The 22,361-nt window shown below is 35.5% G+C and overlaps 1 protein-coding gene across 3 annotated transcripts in view; it reads right to left on the bottom strand.

The window, feature by feature from the left end:
- GALNTL6 (polypeptide N-acetylgalactosaminyltransferase like 6) overlaps positions 1-22,361 on the bottom strand; it is a 463,438-nt gene that overhangs the window by 272,005 nt on the left and 169,072 nt on the right. For all 3 annotated transcript variants that reach the window (XM_065665243.1, XM_065665244.1, XM_065665245.1), the window contains one exon: positions 7,112-7,250. In XM_065665243.1, the coding sequence (XP_065521315.1) occupies positions 7,112-7,250 (139 nt within the window). The remainder of the gene's footprint in view (positions 1-7,111; positions 7,251-22,361) is intronic.

Genomic DNA, 22,361 nt, shown 5'->3' with positions numbered 1-22,361 from the left:
ACTGCAGGAACAAACCAACTGGTACTTTGGTCAACCACCCTTTAATTTCTGTTTCATAAATCCTTACTATCCTTTTACCAGTCCCTCTTACACTTCAAAGCTATCCCAAAGGCTTCTAGGAACCTGCTGGTGGGTATCAGCCACTCCAGTTTTGTGCCAGTCCTCAGATACTTGTCCCAGTTGTCTTGATCTTGAGAGGGACCTCAAAAAGATATCAGTTCTTCATAGGTACATCCTATCAGGGCGTAAGGACTTACTATGTCCAGTTTGCTGAAGTATTTTAAGATGGTTCTTTGTGATCTACCTCCTTCTCTTCTCCACTCCCTTTCACAGCAATATATGACCAGGCTCACACCTCTCTCTCAATATCATCTCCTGTATACAATATATGAAATAAAATAATGGGTAAGATATTACTAGATCTGACCAATATCTATAGCACAAAAATCCCAGCCAGTAGACATGGGAACAAAAGCTGTGAAAGTGCTGCCTCCAGGTGTCATGGACCACATGTGCCTGTAAGACAAGCAAGTTCTCTTGCCTGCTACCACATCCTGTGGCCAGTGCAGCTTTCAGAAAATAAGCGCTCAACAATGTTATTCATAATCAAACTAGACAAAAGAGAAAGAAACTGACTTTTTTTATTCCACCCTGCTGCACATTTACTGTCCCTATTACATGAGTCTAACAGTTAATTCTGTTGCCAGCAAGAATGTACTGCTGGCACTTGCTGTGTTTTGTTGTTATTAGAGCTGAAATTTCATTTGTTTAAGTATCCAGTCTTACGCAAATTCACATTAGATACATGCCTAATTCTATGGAAAAAAAAAACCCCAAACTTGGAAAGGAAGCAAGAATGGATGTATAAAGGAAGGTGTACTGAGGCTTTTCATAAAACTATTAATGGCATATATCATCACTTTCACCTGTGAAGTGCAAAGGTACAGATCCCCAGAACATTCCACATCTCACAGATCTTACTGGAGTTACACATACTTTCCAAATTTACCATTGTATTATGTGAGAGTTAGAAATTCTCTTTAACTGCTGCCAAATGCTAATAGACTTGGCTATCCAGATGTACAAAACTGGCTGGAGGGTAATACCCTTCAGTATTGCTGTCCCTATTAAGTTTAGATTTCACAGTTATGTTTACTGCAGCTTGTTATTTTCTCAGGAGTGTGGGAGGCTTCACTGGATTTTAAGTAACTTTCAGAGCATCTAAACACACAAGAACTACTTTCCTCCACTTGTATAAACAGCTTATTTCTTTATCAAATTCTTTTCAGTAAACAGAAAAAGACCATCAGGCTTGCACTCTCCTCGGTGGCCTAGTAAACACTGCAGCCTGTTTCTCACCAAAAGGACGGAAGGGGAATCATCAATCTTTTGCCACATTTCAGATGATGCTGTCAGAAAAAAGGACACGCAAAGTACCCAGAAAGCACTTGGGAATTACTCCATGTTATTTGTTACTATCAATACATATCGTGCAGAGGAACTGACAGCAGGCATGACAGAGACAGAAGACCACAAGTTTTCTTAGCTATAAAATATTCCTGTTCCTGTTTTGAGAAGCTGTACTTCAAGTGTGATGCCCTGAAGCAATTGCAGAGAACAATCTGGTAAGGTTTGGAAATGGGGACAATGCCTTTAAGTTTTTGGGCCACACGACTTTCCACCTACTGAAGGTGGAACACACTTTGAAAAGCAGTCAGAGTAAGGACCTCCAGCTTTCTCACTAGCCCACTAAAAGTACAATTTGAGTTTAACCAGTTGCTCTGTGACCAGATGTGGTTAAGGTAATAGTAATAAACATCAGAAAGAAGCAATGCAACATACGTGTGTATTAAGACATTTCAGATTTCCCACAGTGAATGAGAACTAGAAAGAAGCATTCTACTGTTTCTTTCAAAATATAATAAAAAATTCAGTAGAAGATAGATCCAAACACCCAATTGCTTCCATGACCCTTATTAAATATTGTGAAGTTAAGCATATTTAGATTGAATAATTTTTATTTCAGCGTCTTGAAGCAAGACAACCTGAGCCTGTCTTTAAAATCACAGAATGATGAGGGAATTTATTGGATTCTATCTTGGAGTACTGGACTAAAGATGGATTTTTAAGGACAACATACATATCTTAAACTGTAATAAAGGCACTGTATTTATAAAAAAGTTATTAAATACCTTCAATGCAATTACTGAAAATTTGTAGAGGCTTTAAATACAAACTACTGCATGACTGTAGCTATAATTTATAATATATCCCTTTTCCATAGGAGTCCAGTAGTTCTAGTCTTTCTGCAAAGTTTACCAAAGCATAAGTAAGAACTAACAGTAACCCTCCCACCTTCGGAAACTTAATACATATTAATTTTAGCTTCTTTTAAAAATACATGGAACAGGAATCACACTACATTCAAATATTCTGAGGACCATTCAGACATTCTCTCAGCTTTTGCTACTGACAAGGAAGGAGAGTTAGTGAGTTTCCATTATGCAGAACAGGTAGAGTGAAATTTTCCTTTTTTATTATTGAAGACAACCTCATTAGTGTTCAGAACACAGAAGATCTCACAGCCTTTAGCTAAACACCTGTATTTCTTTGAATATTTCTTGAGGCGTGTGAAAAGTTTAATGTTTAAGAAAAAGGAGCACAGCTCAGACTTCTGAAAAGGAATAATGCTGGGAGTGACAGTGAAGGGCCACCACTTCACACAGCAACAGCAAGACCAGCAGGCGATGCTTAAGAGCACTGATCCCAGCCCATACAGCCTAAAATCCAGACATCACAAAAACCAGTTTGTATATTGTATGTCCTTAATGTAGACTATGACCATTAAGAATTTCAGTACAAAGTGAATATATCTATGCCCAGAGAAATCTAAAACGGATGGGATTTCTTGTGATAAATTATTAAGACAAGCCAATGAGGATTTGTGCCTCTGACTTGCGACTACACAAATTATCAATAATTGACAAATTTTATATAAAAATGAGACCTGTTGTTGAAATCAAGCTATACAAGCATACCAAACCCAAAGATTTTCAATGATAATGCTCACAGCTCTATCACTATCAGGAATTAACTTGAATTCCTTGATTCAAGAATGAAAAGCTAAGAAGTTGGATGCTCTGGTCTACAAGGACCCAGGAGTTTGAAACAGGATATGCCACAAAACTTATATTTATGGTAATGTTAAGAATAGATGACCGCAGTCATTCCCCTGAGCCTCATTAAAATCACATTTTGAATAGCATTCAAAATGTGAATCAGATTTAGTTTTGTTTGTTTGAACAAACAAAATGGTAGGATATTTAATAATGCTGAGAAGATAAGAATTAATGGTAACTTCTATATTCAATTATTAGAATAAGTAGCATTTGTGTCTCTACAATAGAAAACAATACTGCCAGCATTTTTCCTATCTTTAGAAGTTTTGCTGCATTCCAGACTACAGAAAGTAGCACAGGACAGGTGAAAAGAAAAAAAAAAAAATCAAAACACTCTTCTTGTGGGTTTTGAAATATTTTTCATACTGGTACAGAACTTCTTTTAAATAGCAATTCCATTGGCAACCCTCAGTACTCCCCAAACCTCATAAAATTGCCTTCCACTTCAGGTGATGAAACCTCTCATTTTCACTGAATCAGTCCTGAACTCCAATGAGCTGACCTGATAATCTTGTTTCACATTTTTATTTGAATTATAGAAGGAAAAATAATGAATGCTTGGCTTGTTTGGATTTTTTCTTTAACTTAAAGCCAGGGGGTGATCATGGGCAAAGAACAGAGAATTAGCTAATGACACTTGGCAAGAGCACCCACTATGAGTGGGATACAAACAAGACAAAACCTCAGAAATGAAAAATAAAAAAAAAAAAAATTCTTCAAGTGTAGCTATAATGTAGCTATGAGATTAAAAACACTGAGTAGTATAAGAGATGCAATAGAATCCATTAAGCACACAGGAAAGCTGTTAAGTCAGCCTTAAAATAGAAGTTAACTGGTTTATTTCTCTAGGGATTTTTACAACACACACATTTTACTGTCTTAAAAAGGAAAGAACCATCAATCTGAATACATCTTGCTGAAGTGCTTTAAATATCACACTTAAAGGAAAAAAAAAAAAAAGATTGTAAAAAAAATTGAAAACTGAATTTCTTAAAGCTCAGTCATCCAAGCATTTGTTCAGTTCCACCCGTCCACCTCCCAGAAGATATAGTTTGCAAATCCCAAGACCAGTTTCCTAAGAGACCAAGAAGGACAAATTTAATTTGGATTAGACAGAGTAAGGTCTGGTTATGTGCCATCTTTGCATACTTTGAAGAAAACCAAACATTTAGAAGTAGGACTTGAAACTGTTTTGGTCTAAGATTTTAGAATAAATATTTTTTATGAAGTTATTTCAGAGAAATGTAGAAACTCCTATAGCTGCTTTTAAAATTTAGATAAAATTTGATCCAAATTACATGATTGATCACTCTGGTTTTTGTTATATTTGAAGATTCATTTTGTGAATTTCCTCTACTGATGGCAATAAAACCATTCTATTTGTTTTTTTAAAACAAATCCTAGACAACATTTTCAGAAATGTTAGTCCTTGGCACAGGTAGGCCCCTGTGCAAATGGTATATGCTAGACAGAAAATCAAAACCTTTGTATCCATATAATAACAGTATCCCCCACAAACATGCAAAAGAAGACAGTTAAAAGCTGAATGACAGGTAGAAGCTCCACAAATCAAAAGCCCTTTATAACACTCAGAAGCTGACAAAATTAAATTTGCCTGCTATACCTCACCTGAATTAGCTGCACTCATTTCAGTAAGACCACCCTTTTGTGGCATAGAAGCTATATAGTTTTCCAGTGAGTTTTTCTGAAAGCAACCTTACGAGCTGTTATTCCATTTCACACATGCTTCTGAAGAGAGGACATGCAGTCCCTAAGTGAAGTGCATCATACTTAACACACAGCAGCTGAGAGATTGTTTTGTTTCTGACAGTAGATCAGAAAGTATTGTCAGGCTTCTGTGTGTCTTAGAAGTTTAAGATAGAGACTTGCTTCAAGGTGCAACCACCAGAAGTATAGGTTATAAGCTTTGTCATCTTATCAGTGTAATACTTAGCACGCAAATTAGCAAAAAACATTTTTTATCTCTGTATTTAGATGATAACAACTGGACTACTTGTGTTTGAAGTCTTTAACATAAGGAAGGTTAGAAGGACATGATGCAAGTCAGTTCACTCAGGACACTACCAAAACATCTACCATACGAGACTTCACTGAATGGTATAGGAACCTAGCTGAATTGGAACATGAAAAAGATGCAGATACCAAGGATTCACACTTGCCAAACAAGATGCTTATGTGAAAGTCACTAAAGGGTTTGTGAAGGGGGAAGAGTGGCATAGAAGGACCAACATAGCTCCTAATATGTCACTTCTGACAACACATCACTCCCAATGCTTCTGGGGACTTGCACGGAAATGTCATTGACTGTGTGGACATTAGCGGGTGAGAAACAAGTTGACAGAAGACCAACTTATAAAAACACTAAGGTAGGATAAACGTCAGCTTCCTTTTGTATTTAGTAGTAGTCCTATGCAGTTTTGCTAAGACGCAATGCTTGATGAGCATATTATTACTCCAACACTGTAATTTAACACAGCTGTGATGCTGTTCAGCTGTACACTAAACCTCAAACATTTTGGAAGCATTCTTTCTACAAATAATTTCCGGTATCTTGGTAAAGTAGAAAGCAAGCAAAATATATAAAATGCATATCTTGTTAGAAAAAGTTACTTGACTTAATTCTAACCAGTGTTTTCTCAAAACAATGATACATGGAAATCAAATAAGAAACACCTCCAACAAAAGATTTTTTGAAAATATTTTGTCAATTCCTCCGCTGAGAATTACATTTAAAAATCTTACTATGCAAACATTCATATACTGCTCATTCTTTGAAAAGGATAGCTCTACATCTGACAGAACAAGATGTGTTAGTTGCCATGATATTTCTTTTCTTCATCTTCCCCCCTCAAGAACGTCTGTCGAGCTCTCAAGTTCTGTTCAGTTCCCTGAGGAATTTCAGTTATTCACACAGCAAAATCGTACAGGTTAAGAAGTAAGTAGCTATCTTAACCTGAAACATACTGTATAAAGGGAATTGCATCCAATGAAAAATACAAACCTAATCATGGAGAAAAAATAGTTTTCTCACACTCCTGTACCTTTCCCCCTTTGACTAGTTGCATAACACCCTATTAAAAGAGGGGGGGAAATGCTATGTAAAGAGAAAAATTAAATCATCCCTCTCTTCAGAGGTCAGAATGACTCTTGAGGATTAGAGCTTGAAGCCTAGAAAAGCATACATGACCTTTCCTGTTGCAGACAGAAAGCCTTACTTCTTGTATATGGGAGAAAAAATTACAGAAAAGGTTTGCTGAGAACTGCATGACCAATTTAACTCACTGGTTATTTTCCAAAATAGTCTTTATCCTGTTTCTCTGTAGGATATTACTGCTATTAAGGAACACCACCATCATCCAACCCCACCAAATTCTGCCCATATATTTCATTATGGCTCATTCTCTTTCATGCAATTCTACGCTCATTATCTGTGCTATCAGCACCCAGTAAGCTGTAGCTATTAGGTTGCTTTCACTTCTTACGTAACAAACCAAAAGAAACATTTTGGAAACACTGGTCCAAACATTTAGCCAAAACCTTTATGCAAATTGTTATGCTGCCCCCCAAAGGAAAGATCAGCTATTACCAAATGAAAACCTGAAAAAATATGTAAAACGTTATTTATCACTGCCTAAAAAATCACTACCCAGAAATGCCATGAAAACAATTTTGTTATTAAGAGAGGCCTCCTATAGTCTTGATGTGTTACTAATAAAATAAAAGTTAAATTTATAAGACAGATAGTGCAAATGATTTAACAATGACGATAAGCTTTCCATTTTCTATTTAAAGGAATGGCCGCAATTTTTTGTCTGAGGGTTCATGACTGACCTCCCAGAAAAGCAAGTTATTTAGAGATATACAAAGATACAAACTAAAAATCAAATAATCCAGGAAAAAAAATTACGCACTTAGGATGTCGGATGTCTGGCAGGGATCGTTCCAGTGCTATGTTGTTGCTAACAAATATGTTGAAGCCATTTTCTCTATATGCAGAATCATCATGGTCTTCCTCTGTAAGAGGGTACGGCTTTCCATGTTCACCTTTCCCTACAGAGAAAAAATACAATTGTTTGACTTAAACTGACAGCACAAAATGGACTACAAAGACAAAAATAAGTTAGATTGAATTTCAATTAGTACACTGTGTCCGGAACATCTCTAAGGAACTTCTTGCAATGTCTTTAACAATGCTTTTGGTAATTGCAATATAAAAATATGAAGTAGCTACAAATAATGGGACTTGGAGGCCCCTCCGAATTCACCCAATTCATTTAGCTTTCCTTCTTTCCAGAGACACAGTAAGCTTAAAGCATTTTATATATAAAAAGGTGGATTAAGCTAAGGCCTTTTTGCATCAGAATCAAGCTTTCATAGCAGTCATAAACAAATGGGTCAGTTATAGCAATTCTGATTGATATGAGTAACATAATTACTCAGTTATTCTATATTTCAGCAGCCAGAGCAACCCTCCCACCCCTACCACCTTTTCCAAAACCAACTTTTGCATTGAAGTTTAGAGTGTCCAACTTTCAAAAACAAATAGCAAGGAAACCAAATGTTTTGCTCTGGGCTCCTTGAGCACCCTTGAACTTGAAGAGACCAGCCAGATCTACTCAGTGCTTCTGATGTCTCAGCACTGCTGATTTGTTTTCAGAAAGTTGTCACTTTGGTTCCCTAAAGAAATTATCTGCTCATTCCCTGGCAAAGAACAGGTCTTCTATTCCAGCTTCTTATTCCCAAGTTATTTCTCATCATCAGTCACTTGGCTTGCTTAGTACATACCTCAGGCAAACTACACCTCTATCTCTTCCAGTCAAAGAGTAGAGAACACACAAAAACACTTCAAAGAAAATCAAAACACAAAAGCCTTCACTTCTCAATTATTTTTATTCTTATTCTTTCAGAGGATGAACACTTCAGAGTTTCTAAGCCTTTCATGCCTACTCAGGTTCCCAAGAAGATACACTTTCTTCTACATCCAATTGATCAGCTTATAACATCTCTATCTTTCTCCCTCCAGGCCCACTTATAAGAAAATATCTCCTTCTTCCTGAGCTCTTTTAGAGACATTTATCAACTTCCCAGCTAGATTTGATAAATGACCACCTGACCCTCAGCTAATCAGGAGCAGCTGCAGGAGGGGATGAAGAGAAAGTGACTGTAAGATGACAGAAACATCCAGTGGTATTCTTAAAGCCTGTGAGCTTCTCTCATTGCTCTATTTCATCTTGTAGAAGCATAAAATATTAACAACATAGAATATGCAGCTAAAGATTCTGTAGCCACTACATTTTAGACTTTTTTCAGATAAAATAATATTTTTATTTAAAAACTGTGCATATAATTGCAATTTCATTTAAATTCTTAAAGAAAACAAGGTTACTTACAAGGGAAAAAAGTTTCTATGATGAAACACTCTTTGTTTATGCTATTTCATGGCTAACAGGTACCTTGCCATTTTATTTTTTTTTTCAAACATCCCCAAATGCACATAACATACTAACAAAATACAAAATCTAAGACTAAGCTTCTACATGAGTCCTTATGATTTCATACTAAGCTTGGGGAGGAACCATAATATTAAAGAGGCATCTGATGAGTCAGAGTACTACTTAAAATTCAATAGTACAATCATATGAAATCTGTTTCATAATACAGTAACAACAAGCTAATGTTGTTCAACTCCCAAGTCATAGAAATTTTAGCCCCTCTTGTAGTACATATTCTAAATAGACTAGTACATATGTCGTACATATTCTAAAATTTTAATTTGCTTTTAATAAGACATTTATCCAGGTAGTTACAAATATAATGGAAATTCCAGAATAAATTACCTATATGATAAAAACATACTATTGCTAATTGATGTTTTTGCAATATAATTGTCTGTATAGTCCAGCTATTCACCCTGTCTGAAGAAAAGTGGATTCTTTGTTTTTCTTAAAGGAGTCCATTTGGCTATTCAGGAGATGAGTATTTTCCATACTGATATAGTTTCTTCATATTATCCCCTGCTAGTGAGACTGAAAGCAAGTACTTCTAAAGTAGACTTCCACTCTTACTCACTGAATATGGAGCACTATCACTGTGCACAAGCCAAAAGAATAGGTATCTTGGTTGTTATCTAGAACAACTCAGAAATGGGCTGAACCTTCTCATACTGTACTGTAGAAGTGTTTGACCAATTGCAGTCTATAAATTGCTTCTGCACTTACACAGTAAGTTGGGCCATGAAGTGTACTAGAAATTGTGAAGTGTGACTCTTTCCTAACACTATATAAAAAGTATGAAATAAAACATGTAGGGCATGAACAGAGGATTGTGGGCTTTTATGAATCCCATGAATACTTCTCCCAGCTTTCTTACTTGCTTGCTTTTTCACCCTGCAGCTCACACTGATTAGCTAGGGATCAGGTGGTCATGTAAAAAGCTGTTGGCTAATTTCTGTAAAAGACCTCAAATAAAACCAGACTATTTCTTATGAGGAGGAGAGAAATAGAGAGCTTGGAAGATAAGGATTAAAAAAAATAAAAATAAAAAAGGAAGTACAGCTTTTGGATAATCAGTAGGCCTCAGGAGTTCCTTTTGTACAAAAAAATGCCATATATAAGTCTCACAGCATTAGAAATTATCGTAAGCACATTAAAACTCTTTCCTGTCACTGATTTGCTTTCCAAGATGACTGTCAGTAATTGCTATCACTGCACACTGGTTCGGAGATGGACTATCCAAAAGTTAGCCTGAAATGACAGGGTGACAAGGGGAAACTTCACAATGCAAGAGTAAAATTCGGGTGAAAAGGAGTGCGAAGGAGTTCAATGTCCCATTAGTGGCTACAGAAAGCTACTTTAAACCCATCAATAGACAGATACAAGCCCTTCTATACTATTTGTTCTGCCTGAAGATAAAACAGCAATGCAGAAGGCGTGTAAGGGGTATTAAGTATTTGTAGAGAAGAGAATAAAAAAGCCCAAATTTTTGGCCAATTTGAGTTTAAAAAGGGGCTTACCCAAATGTGGCGGATAAAATCAGTCCAGCACCTGATACTCTCTCTGAGACTCATTTGCAATTGCAGATTAAAGAACCCCAGAATATTAGAACAATCAGAGACATTTTAGTTCAGTTACTTGGATTTTGATTTTTCAATGAGGTGGGAAAGAAGGGAAAGAACCCAAAAGCATAAGAATGACACATATTCACTGTGGCCCAAAAAATCCCATTAGAATGCTCCATTGTCTGAGAAGCCTAACAACACTGTTTAATTCATACAATGTGGTCTTTGTGATTACAGATATTACATTGATTTTTAATTCAGTACTCAATGTAGGCAATATTTTGAAAATATGTTTGGTTTTTGGTGTTTTTTTCCTAAAACACTATGATGGTTTTGGAGTTGATATCTCTACATTGCTTACTATTATGTTATTGTTAGAATGCACCATTGATACACCATCTCAAAATGCTTCTCCACAGATATTCATATAAACAAAATAGTGAAGTAAGGTATTATAACCATCCAGATAAAGTACTAGCATAGCCAAATATCAGATGCTTGTAAGGCTTTTTTTTTAGCCCCACTCAAGGATGTTACTGTCTCCTAGGAAACAATATACTCTATACCTAGCCCTAAAGGTTTTAAGTTTTATGCTTGACAACTTGTGATAACTGATAGTTCAAGGACACCTCAGTTAAAGCATCTTCTGCTTATTTTAAACACAGATACACCAGAAGGAGAATAAACCTTCTTGAAAAACAGATGGCATGAAGGACAGAGGATTAGGGTGAGAAAGAAAATAAAGAGAAAAACCCCATTCTGTATACTTGATACAAATCTGCAACAGCAGTATAATGGCTCTGGATTAGCAACAATGGTACAGTTGCCAGGTATGATAATTATAAAGAGAATAGGGATATTATTGGCAAAATCTATCAGCTGTAAATCAATTCGCACATGCAACAGCTGTTCTGCACTGCTTCAGCATGAAATGGACAGGGGACCTTGCTTAAAATTAAAAACATCAAAACACATTCAAACAAGTTCGGGTTTCATGGTCTCCTGGGTTTTGTTCTGTTTTTTTTTATAATTGAGATAAACATTATTTATAATTAAACAGGCACGGTAAAAAAAAATGGCTTTGCCATATAAGTTAAAAGAAGCTAAATAGTTGCTTGACATCTTAACACAGGAAACTAAGTAGATGAAGAACAAAGCTACTCAGTGTCTGTAGGGAGGAACTGTGTACAAATCTGAATTATTTACAGTTTATATTCACTGCTATTAGTTTACCCAGGGAAGACTTCACAGCCACACCAAGTCAAGACTATAATTCAGTAAAATATTTAAGCACACCCTTTACTTCAAGCATTCATGCATCCTTTAATCTAGTAACAATTGTAATAGGGAAAAAGAATTCTCTATGATGTGCTAAACGCTTTACTAAATAAAATGAGTTTAATACATAAAACTACAAATAAGTAAGTTGTCTCAGTTACAGTGCATCATTATTTTGGATAAAATACTTTTGCTATTTTTTTTGAAGTTTATGAGGAATTTTGCCTACTACCTCTAAATATTCCATCCAGAATCTAGTACAACATTGTGCACACCATACATAAACTCAGAGCCCATTCTCTCATATGAAAGTTCTCATGGATAGAACAGATACCTAATCTTATCCTAGAGCAATATTTCGCTACAAAACTGAAGTCCTAATGGTGGGGAGACAGACTGTATGTCTTAGCAAGGGTAGACAGAGAAATACAAAGTCAAAATTAATGCAGTCACATGTCAGCTTCAGAAAAGAAGTGTAAGAGTGGAAATAAAGATCATCAGCTGAATAAAAGCATTAAGATCAGACATCATCTTCCACCTTCTTGCCACCTAAACCTCTACACAATAGCCTTCTATGCTCCCTGGTACAAGAGTAAGAGAGCAACTGCTCTGTTTAAAGCAATGTGTACTATTTCCTATAAAATTTCTGAATTTCCCTGATGCATGTACGTATATACGTTTCCCATCTTGTGCTGCGGAGATGAACTGCATATTATTTCAATTAATAACAGGTTATCAATTCAAACTGCCACCAGATTCTGCTTTTTGGTGAAGTGCATTTCCATTTGAATATAAACAAAACCATTTTATTCCTTACTTTTCTTTATCCTCAGAGACAAAGGGTGCAGCACATCTGCTAAGATACTGGTTACATTTTCTTGAACAGAGAGGTGGTTTAATAAATGCACTAAACAGTGAATGTCTCAGCTTCTCCTGGAAAATCTATACTTGATGGAATTCTCATCTTGTTTGCAAATTTTGCATTTTCAAATCTTTAGAAGACATCTAAGTGAGCAATTTTTACCTAAAATTAGTTAAGAGTCAAATCAAGCGCCAGTACAGACTAGTCCTTGGGGAAAAAAGTTGTTTTATCAAATCACTTTCTCTTTTTATACCAGAAAAGAAACTGCTTACTTTGAACAAATGTTTTGTTTTGTTTGGTTTGTGGTTGTTTTTTGTTTTCTTTTTTTTTTTTTTTTTGTGTGTGACTCTACATGTTAATACCAATTTTCTGTAAAAAATATGAAAGCTTTAATTCAATAAAAGCATGAAGAAATTTTGTTTGCTGATTTTTTATGGAGAGAGAAAATTAAAACTGCACATGCCTTACATGAAAGTAATTGTTTCATACCAAATGGGACTAACCAAGTAGTAAAAAATGTGTTTGTGTGTATATGTGTTATGGTTTTTCAGATAGCTAATAAGAACACCTTACTAACTGTATGAGTAGTGAAACAATGGGATAGGCAATCCAGGGAACTGCAGAATCCATGAATAGTCAAGAAAGAAATGACAGCATGCCCCACATGTATGATCAATGCAACTTTAGCCATCTGTTGAGGTTGATCACAATCTTAAATTTCTTTGAACTTTATGAGAAATAAGAGAACTGCAGGTAAATTGCTGGAATTACATTTTTCCCCAGAGTCAATAAAACATGTATCAGAAACTGAAATTTACCACAAGTCTATTACACTTTTCCCAAACTTCTTAGAGTATCCCATTAGTTGTACAACTTCACAGGCCTAATTTATAGGCAAGAAACTGAATTGATTTTACATCAATGGAAACAGGATCAAAAATACTTTTTTTTTCCCCCTACTCTGCCTAGTAACAGCCAAGGCAGTAAGATTTACAATAATTTTAACTATTTATTACATAACTCATACCTCTGTCAAGGTCTGAGGCAGTATTAGGAAAGGCTTTTCCTTAGCATTACAGACACAGCTATAGTCAAACCTTATGCTACTGGGAAAAATAAAAAACCCTGTCAAGGATATCCTGAGCAATACATTTGCAAGTAAGAATAAATAATTTCTTTCTAAATATATAGCAAAAATTATTTATGACTGTTTCAATATCAATCTACTACAGAACACAATTCAAAATTCACTCATTTTCTGGTAGAAAGCTTTAAAATTTCTACTATTTTATTAACCTTGAGATGACAGTAGCATATACAGGTATTTCTTTCAAAGACCGTGTAGTCCTCAGTAAGTGGGATAGATATGTTATTGTCCTTTCTGTATTGCTGCTACAGTAGCATGACAGTCAGCAAAAGAAATATGAACTAAATTGTTTCTCTCTTCAGGAATGGCTTTATAGAAGAACAATAGGTTTGGAGAAAAAGGGAGAAAAACATATAACTTTAAAATTTATTATTTGACTGCTGGCTCACATCCAGAATGGAATATTTGTTTTCCCAGCAAACCACAAACCAAACCACAGGAACATAAAAAAAATCCTCAAAGAAACCACAAAAACAAAGAGAGAAGAATATGCTCCTTAAAAAAATTAAAAGGGTATATTCATACTGTACTGTAGTTGGATCTTTAGAATATTGTTTACTTATCATTCACATGACAGAAAAATGAAAGTAAACTCTTGCTAACACAGAAATGAGATCTATACTTAAAGCAGTGATGCATTTCCCCACCCCTCAAGAAAAAGAAATCCCATACTGGGAAGGAGGTAGATACAGGAAAAGCATTTACTGGAGAGAAGGGGAGATGAGAGGGACAAATGGGAACCTCTGAAATGTACTTATTTTACATATGTTTGAGAGGCATTTCTATACAGAGAAACAGAAACTGCTAGTAAAAGACACACGGTGCGTCAGGGCAGCTAAAAGATGATTACAGCAGCAGTGTGGTGAGCAGAAGAACGAAGCAGCATGGGTAGTACAGCAAGAAAAAATAACATCAGACAGGGCAGCAGAAGCACCAGGTCACAGCAAGCTCCGACAACTTGACCTGGGTCTTGCTGCCTCACAGGAATCCACAGCTCCCAAAAGTAAGGAAGGATTTCATTCAGGAGTGGGGAAAAATCAGCTGGCCTATCCAAAGAGGACTGCAAAATTATTATTGCTATACTTAAGGAATTAGCTGTTATATGTTGTTTGTTTATCTTTAACAAAATATTGTTTGCCAGGTCAATGATTTGCAAGAGCTAAAAATAAGCTCAGTGCTCTCAAGATTAATTCCTGCAGGTATCTAGGCATTGTATTAGATATCACTTCAAATTTCAACCTGGCCTTTGCTGTTGGCAGTTGTGTTCTAGTAGAAAAGGTGCACTGTGCAGGTAACAGTCGGAACAATCCAACTCTGCTTATTGTAACTTTTACATCACTCATTTCATTTTGGTCGTTTTAAATTAAGACACTGTGCTTTACATCTTAAATATGTGCATTTTCTCAATCAGTAATAAATTCCTAAACCATATAGCCCGTGCTTTATAGAAAATAAGAGTAATGTATCCCTCACCTTTTTTATCCATTCAAAACATTAAAAATGCAGCCTCTGAATTTCCAACATACGCATCATGAAGTACAAACACATTGTGCGGAGAAAAGTGATTGCTTTAAAATACATCATGAGGTTAAACAGTGGCATCATTGTGTTTCAGCAGAAGAAAGACTGCATATGGTTCTGAAAAGTAAGTTGTCTGAAGGCTTGAACAAAAGCTTCACAAAAATAAATAATGCTTTTAAACAATCTATAGCTTTTATCACTTGCTGCAAGTACTACAATGGCTTGCCATGCAGAAAGACTCATTCTAATCCCCTTCCCACTTTAATAAGTCTAGAAAAAAGAGGAAGAAAAAAAAAATCATACTATTTAGTATGTCCAGTGTATTTAGAATGCAGCAGTGTACAATCCAAGATAAGCAGGAACACATTCTGTTGTGATATGAGTTGCTCTATCACCACAGCAGAGCAGCAATATCCTCAGTAGTGTTCTGCAGGCTGAGCTGAATCTAATCATAACTCTGTAGCCAGGGGATGCACAGTACATCTTCGATTTAGTCTAACTACTTATCACCAAATGCCACAGCCACTGGAATGCTTTTTTCATTTAACATTAGAACAGGCTGGCTGTAGACCATTAATCAGAGACAAATGCTGAATGAGCAAGCATGTGGGCAACAGAACACAACCATAAAAAAGGGTTCACAGTTTGGTTTAGTAACTGAGTGACCTGCTAGGATAAAAAAAAAAAAGACCTACTATGGAAGAAGATTACCTGAAAAAAAAAAATCTAATACTGTTAAGGTGTTTGTTTCAGTCCTTAAATAAGTTAATTCACATAAACAGCATCAAGAATGGCATTCTAATAGTCTCTAGAACCAGTGGGTCTTCTATAATTAATGCATGTGTCCAAGCTGATCTCTTGAAAGAGCTCACAGTGTTACTAACATGGTATACACAGGAACAAAACAGCTCCACAAAGTTTATGTAAAATTACAGCTGCATAGGTACAGTTTTAGAAAGCCCAGAAATACAAAATGATGGGGTTCTAACAGCTGTAAGAACACAACACTTTTTCCTCCCCTTCTTTTTTTTTTTTTTCCTTCATTCTAAAATGTAATATAACCATGGACCAATTACTGCATACCATCACAGGAAAACAAAGGGGATGTTCATGGAATCAGCCTATTAATAACAGTTCTTTAATTCTCTCTTCTTTTTTTTTTTAATGAATTCAACCTAAACTAGCTCTAGAAGCTGGCTTTCTGGCTGTTGCACAACAAAGATGGAATAACCTGTAAAAATCAATTTAGCTATGTATGATTCAACATTATGCAACAGCACAGTCACTCTTGCACTGGAAGCACTGCTTCATGATGTGTATCCTACAGAGAAAGAATATATGAGCTGTCACAGCTCCCAGTAAATTTAGATTTAGCTTGTAAGACCCCTAACAGATGAAAAAAAATTAAATATATCCATTCTTACATATGAAGATAGCAAATATTCACAGTGAAAGCCTGAGACAGACCCAGGAACAAACTATGTCACCTGATTCCCCACATGGTGATTCAGTGACAAGGCCATCCTTCTTCCTACTGTAAAGCTGAGAAGAGTGCCTATAAGCAAGCAGAGTTCGCACACCCAGGGCCAAGAAGGTACCTTCCTCAGGTAGTATATATGTGTTTTCTTGCTTTCTCAGGTCCACTCTGGTCTATATATTATATAATGTAGCGCCATATTTCTGAGATGATAATTAATATGAAACTGGAGCTAAGCATGAAAATAATGATCTGATTTAATAAAAACACAGCCACCCTCACCTCCACACATTCAGAAATACTATTATTATCCTTGAGAAAAACAATATAAGCCTATGGAACTGTAGTGACATTAAAAGATACAGCAAAGAGCAGTAATGACAGATGAACAACTGAAACTCCAGTTATGTCACGTTCTTGAGACTGGTCTACCTAAGTCCTTCCACTTTAATTAAAACATTATAAATTTTTTTTTCTACCACACCTAAAGTAGCACTTTGAACCTCAACACCCTTCTCCTTTTTGTGTTTTTATTTGCCAAATCAGACACACTACTCTTCTGAAAACTGCTTTTGATGCTGCGTATACTCACTGCTACCACACTTCCCAGTGACTGGCTTTCTTATAACATACTACTAATGCTGCAATCATTAATATTGCTTTTTATCATTCATTTTGTGGTTTAGAACACATTCTATCTTTGAAATGATAAAAGATTTTCCTATGTTAAGGAGATTCCTGTGGTAAGGAGAACTACACTTAATGCTTCCCCGCTATGAGCATAGCTCTGCACAGCCCTCTTCCTCACTTGCCATTGATTCACCCTCTCTCTCAATGACAAGTGTCAAATTAATGCCAGCCTTTTTTCATATCCGTGATACAAAAAGCCAACCGAAATTTCCTGTCAATATATGCTGTGGAATCAAGCAGAGGCATATGTGGAGACTCAAAAAATCTTCAGCCACGAATTGAACAGATTTTCAGTGAGTTAGTTTGAAACATTTTCTATTTAAAAGGACAACTCATCACTTACAGAACACAACTAAATACTTACTCCAGAGCCACACTTACACATCAGCAGGAATCCGCATATACTCATTTGGAACTTTTTGGAAAAAGTTAATTTGCCAAAAACTGGTGTTTGTATTCAGCCAAATGAAACGGTTTTTCATTTTGTTGATGTCTGAGTTGAAGCAAATAAAAAATACATTTTGAAAAGGAAACTGCTAAAATTACAGGCTCTCTTTTTCAAAATCTTATATAAAAAACAAAACTTAATTAAGATGATGAAAGAATAGGCATCCAAGTTGAAAATCCTGTTTGTGAACCAAAACTAGACTTCCTCATTTTATCACAGATAGAAAATTTTCACTTTTTGTCAGTTGTCACTGACATAAATCACTAGCAATGAACTCACTTCCTTTACAGTAAATTTGTTATCCAGATGATGGCCTGTGAAAATGCATGGAATACACTTAAGCTTATTGAAAGAATCCTTCAAAATGCCTTTAAGAGCGGTTGCTAAAAACAAATAGATGAATATAAAAAACATCCCTACAAAGTACATTCACATTTTACACTAAGCAAAGAGGAATCTTCCAATCAATTCCTTTTCTTCTCTCTTTTCCATTTTGTTTGTATCAGTTGACCAAGAAATACTTGAAAACAAACTGCTCATCCAGGCATCTAGAGAGACAGCTACCTCAAGGATTAGCATCAAAGGACCTTTTCAAAACAGGGATGCAGTTCCAGAACTTAGTTCTTAAGCTTCCCTCAGATGAAAGGTCTGAACTGAACTACACCACCTGGCCAAAACTGTAGCCAAGAATCTATTGTTTTATCAGTACTTTTATTAGCATTTTTAATATGTGTAATTCTTATCCACTAAATAAAAGAGACATTAAATTAAAAAAATGTTACTTGAGTATATGACATTGCCAAGAAATCCTCAGGGTTTCCTAACTTCCATGTAAAACTTCAGATTTCTCAGAAAAGAACCCAAAACAGATGAAAACATGGTCTGTATCACAGTTTAATGCGAACTTTAAAAAACTTAGATGGTTGTATAAGTCAGGTGTAAATACCATGCTGAAAGGACAGTATGTTAGTAACTTGCTTAACTTACTGATTAATAAAATGTTAGCTCTCTAGAACATTAACAGCTCACATTTTTCACTCTTCTTTCTCAAGCATGTGAAGTTTGGATTTCTTCCCAGTATAACTGCATTAGCAAAAGCTGGGAACAAAATATATAAAACCCCCCAATAAACTAATATGTTATTTAGTTCAGGCTTCTTTTAATTTTCATGTGACAATATCAAAATTGGATTAATCTCTAACCCAAAATTCTCTCAAGAGTGACTTGAAGTTTTCAGTAACAAAAATATCCTTTCCCCTAAAGAGCAGGAAAGCAGTTCACAGGGGAACCATCAGTGCTGGGAGGACAAAAGAATCAGCATCCTTTTAGTGTCTGCAACTTGCCCTCTGGAGACTATTCTTTCCCTGATCTACACACCAGTACTGTGCGCTTCACGATCAGGGCTTCAGGATCAGTCTCGCCTTTTGTAAGTAAGTTGCCTTACAAACGAGCAACCAGAAGTATCAATAGCCTCATATACATTGACCAAAGTTTACAGAACACCTACATGACACCCAATTAATTAGCATATAAAATAGACGTAATAGTCAGGGTAACCTGAAATTAATTTAAGTATCATTTAAAAATGTAAAAAATATAAACCTCTTTTAAGAGTAAATTAACTAAGGAATACCAAAAGCAAGACCATCTCCATGAACTAAGAACACTGATAATGCAATTTATATATATATATATTATATATATATATATAATCAATTTGTTTGTTTATTTGTTTTTCCATTGAATTTCCTGGCAAGTCTTGCTATTCACATTCCAACATGACTTGCAGGACTTTTAAGATTGCCTAAAAGAAGTTTGTTTCCAGCTTGTAGACAGCAGAACTTTGATGCATGTTGGCAGAACAAAATGCCACTCTCAGAAATGTGGGGATTTTTTTACTTTCCTTTGTTAGAAGGAGGACGGATTCTCCCAGATATCACACCACCACATCATTTGATGAGCTAGTATCTATAAGGCAAATTATAGCAAAACAATCATATATCTCTGCCTTTTCACATATATTGACTAGATGTCAGACAAATTGTTCCACCAGTCCAATGATTTTTCTCTGTCAGCCTTGTTTAATGAAAACAGAAAAGAAAAGAAAGTCAGTTTCCACATATTTCAGTCATAACCTTTATTGAGATAACTATACTAGACATTCACTTGTGGAGTTAATTCATACACTCAGAAGAAAAAAGCTGTGACATGAAAGTAGGCACAGTTCATTGGGTTTTAATAAGGAATGATTGTTAAATCCAAATATCTTGTTGGCCTTTTGAAGGGCAAAAGGCTAAAAAATATTCCAAATTTGTGTTGACGAATGTAACTATGTAATCTTCTAAACCGCATTTTCTATAAATGAAAAAAGTTTACAATATCTAGTCAAATAGAAGCACACAGCTAGTATCATACAACAATACATTATATACCATCTTTGAAGAATCTTTATAGTTGTAATGCTAAGGAAGGCAACTGGTGAATTTTCAAGTGTAAAGAGATTTCTAATTTCTTTGGAATGGAGTGCTTATGATTATCATCATAATTATTCCACATATGTAACATGCAAGATTACTGACTAGTGTGCGGGTAACATGTGACACTGGTATACTATGCTGATAGCAAATTCCCTCAAGTATTATGCAATTAGGCCCCCTAAAGAGCCTTGGTCAATTGCTTGGCTAATCTTTAAAACTGAAGTTCCTCTTATGGGTCATTTGACTTGGATTCAGGTTAAAGGACTGTCTTAATTAAATCTTTAAAAGAAATAGTCTTTATAGCTCATTGGCAGAAGCTTATTCCATGTTTTAAACTTAAAAATATGACACAAAAATAGTAAGGAAAAATCCTCTTTTGTCTTTGCTTCTGAATTGAAGAATATGGTCTTGACATGCTATAATTGCTGCCAAGTACTTGTTCCAGCTCTTTTGCCACAGTTTTGTTAGGATTCATTTCCCTCTTCTTCTTTGAATTGGAATTTTCATAGCAAAAAAAAAAAAAGCAACACTTCAAAACTGGCATACAAAAGAAAACAATGTTTCTTTGTGCAAGTGAGTCAAGCACTAATTGCTCTAAACTGACAAACTTGGTAATTTTTACACCTATCACAACAGACAACTGACTCAATCTAGATGGTCTATAATGCTGTCCTCCTCCTTCCACATGGACAGGTCTAGCCTGAAAGTCTCTCAGCTCTTCCTTCATTTCAAACTCTCCCTGCAAATGAGCCACAGGTTTCAGAAGACTACCTAGATGGAATAATTTTTAGAGAATCACTAAATCTTTCTCTTTCTGATGACCATTTTTGCTGATACTGAAATTATAATTTTCTTTCTTACTGTCATGGTAAAACTCAACATACCAGTGCCCAGTACAGAAGGACACACTGAAGATCACTTTCAGTGCTCTAATTAGTAAATCAAAGGGATGTATTATGACCTCTGTTTCCCCTTCCTCGGCCTCTCTGGTAGTCCTTAAATATTAGGTTACCAATTAGACTTAGGTGGTATCACTGATGAGTTTTCAAAGGTGGGTGGCAGACAGGGAAGAACAGGGAAAGAACTTGGGTAACTTCAACCACAAGTAGGGCCTCAAATCTTTGCTGTGAGTACTGACACCACAGAGTCATTTGTGCATTAAAAAGAAAGCTTGACTGTGACTTACACCCACACAAACTCCTTTTTACAAAGAGATTTAAGTGGCAAGAATTAGTTCTAGCATGTGAACAGTTTTCTGACAGAGACAAATGCTATTACAGCCATAGCCTTACACTTCCTGGCTTCTTCTGAGCAGTGTAAATTTGTTTGTAAGTTGCAACTGAGTGGGGGTGCTTACTAACCCAAAATTACCACTTAAGTAATTCTGTAAAATGCCATTCCACAATCTGACATTTGTAGTCAGCCAGGGGAAAACTTATGCACTTGTGAAAAAAACCAACCAACACGTATTTTCTAGATACTAGGCTTTAAACTTCTGGAGAAGTCATCATTGAAAAATCTCTTTACCAATCAATATCTGAGAGTATAATACGCTTATTTGTATTTGGCACCTGGCTCCAAACTGCTCTCACTGTTTTCAGTATGACGTTCAGACCATTAAGCCTGAGTAAGAGTGGTAGAATCAGACCACAGTCTAAAGAACTTTATATTTACGGGGTAATTGTGGTTTAATATGTTAAATACTTTATGTAACTGCAGTAGACTGTAATTATCTTTCATATTACATATCCTTTACATGCCTTCTCCTTGACAAGCAATGATTAACATTACATTTTTGAATTTTTTTAGTCATGTCAGACTTGCATTAAGATAAACTGATGAACATTTTCTCCTTTTACAAGAAAATACACTGTAAACTCAATGAAGCATATTCATGATTAATGCTATGAACAACTAAGCTATGATTGTTTACTGAGACCTTGGCTACCACTACAGTTCCAATTATATTGCAAGTTCTTAAATTCTTTCTACAGGAATTGCAAGTTCAGAGGCTTAAATTAAAGTTAGCAAATTTGTTTAATATATGATGATGACACAATTCCCAGTATATATAATCCCATCTGACATATGGGATAGGTAAATCAATATTTTAATATGTGCTTCTTTCCCTGCACAACTTTTATTACATTTAGCTGTATAGGTATCACAGAGCTAATTTTTTCGTAACTAATAGGGAAATAAAT

Source organism: Lathamus discolor, chromosome 1 (genome assembly GCF_037157495.1).
Source record: "Lathamus discolor isolate bLatDis1 chromosome 1, bLatDis1.hap1, whole genome shotgun sequence".
NCBI lineage: Eukaryota > Metazoa > Chordata > Aves > Psittaciformes > Psittacidae > Lathamus > Lathamus discolor.
The sequence above is the reverse complement of the archived record's forward strand: the minus strand, read 5'-3'. Positions and strand labels throughout refer to the sequence as shown.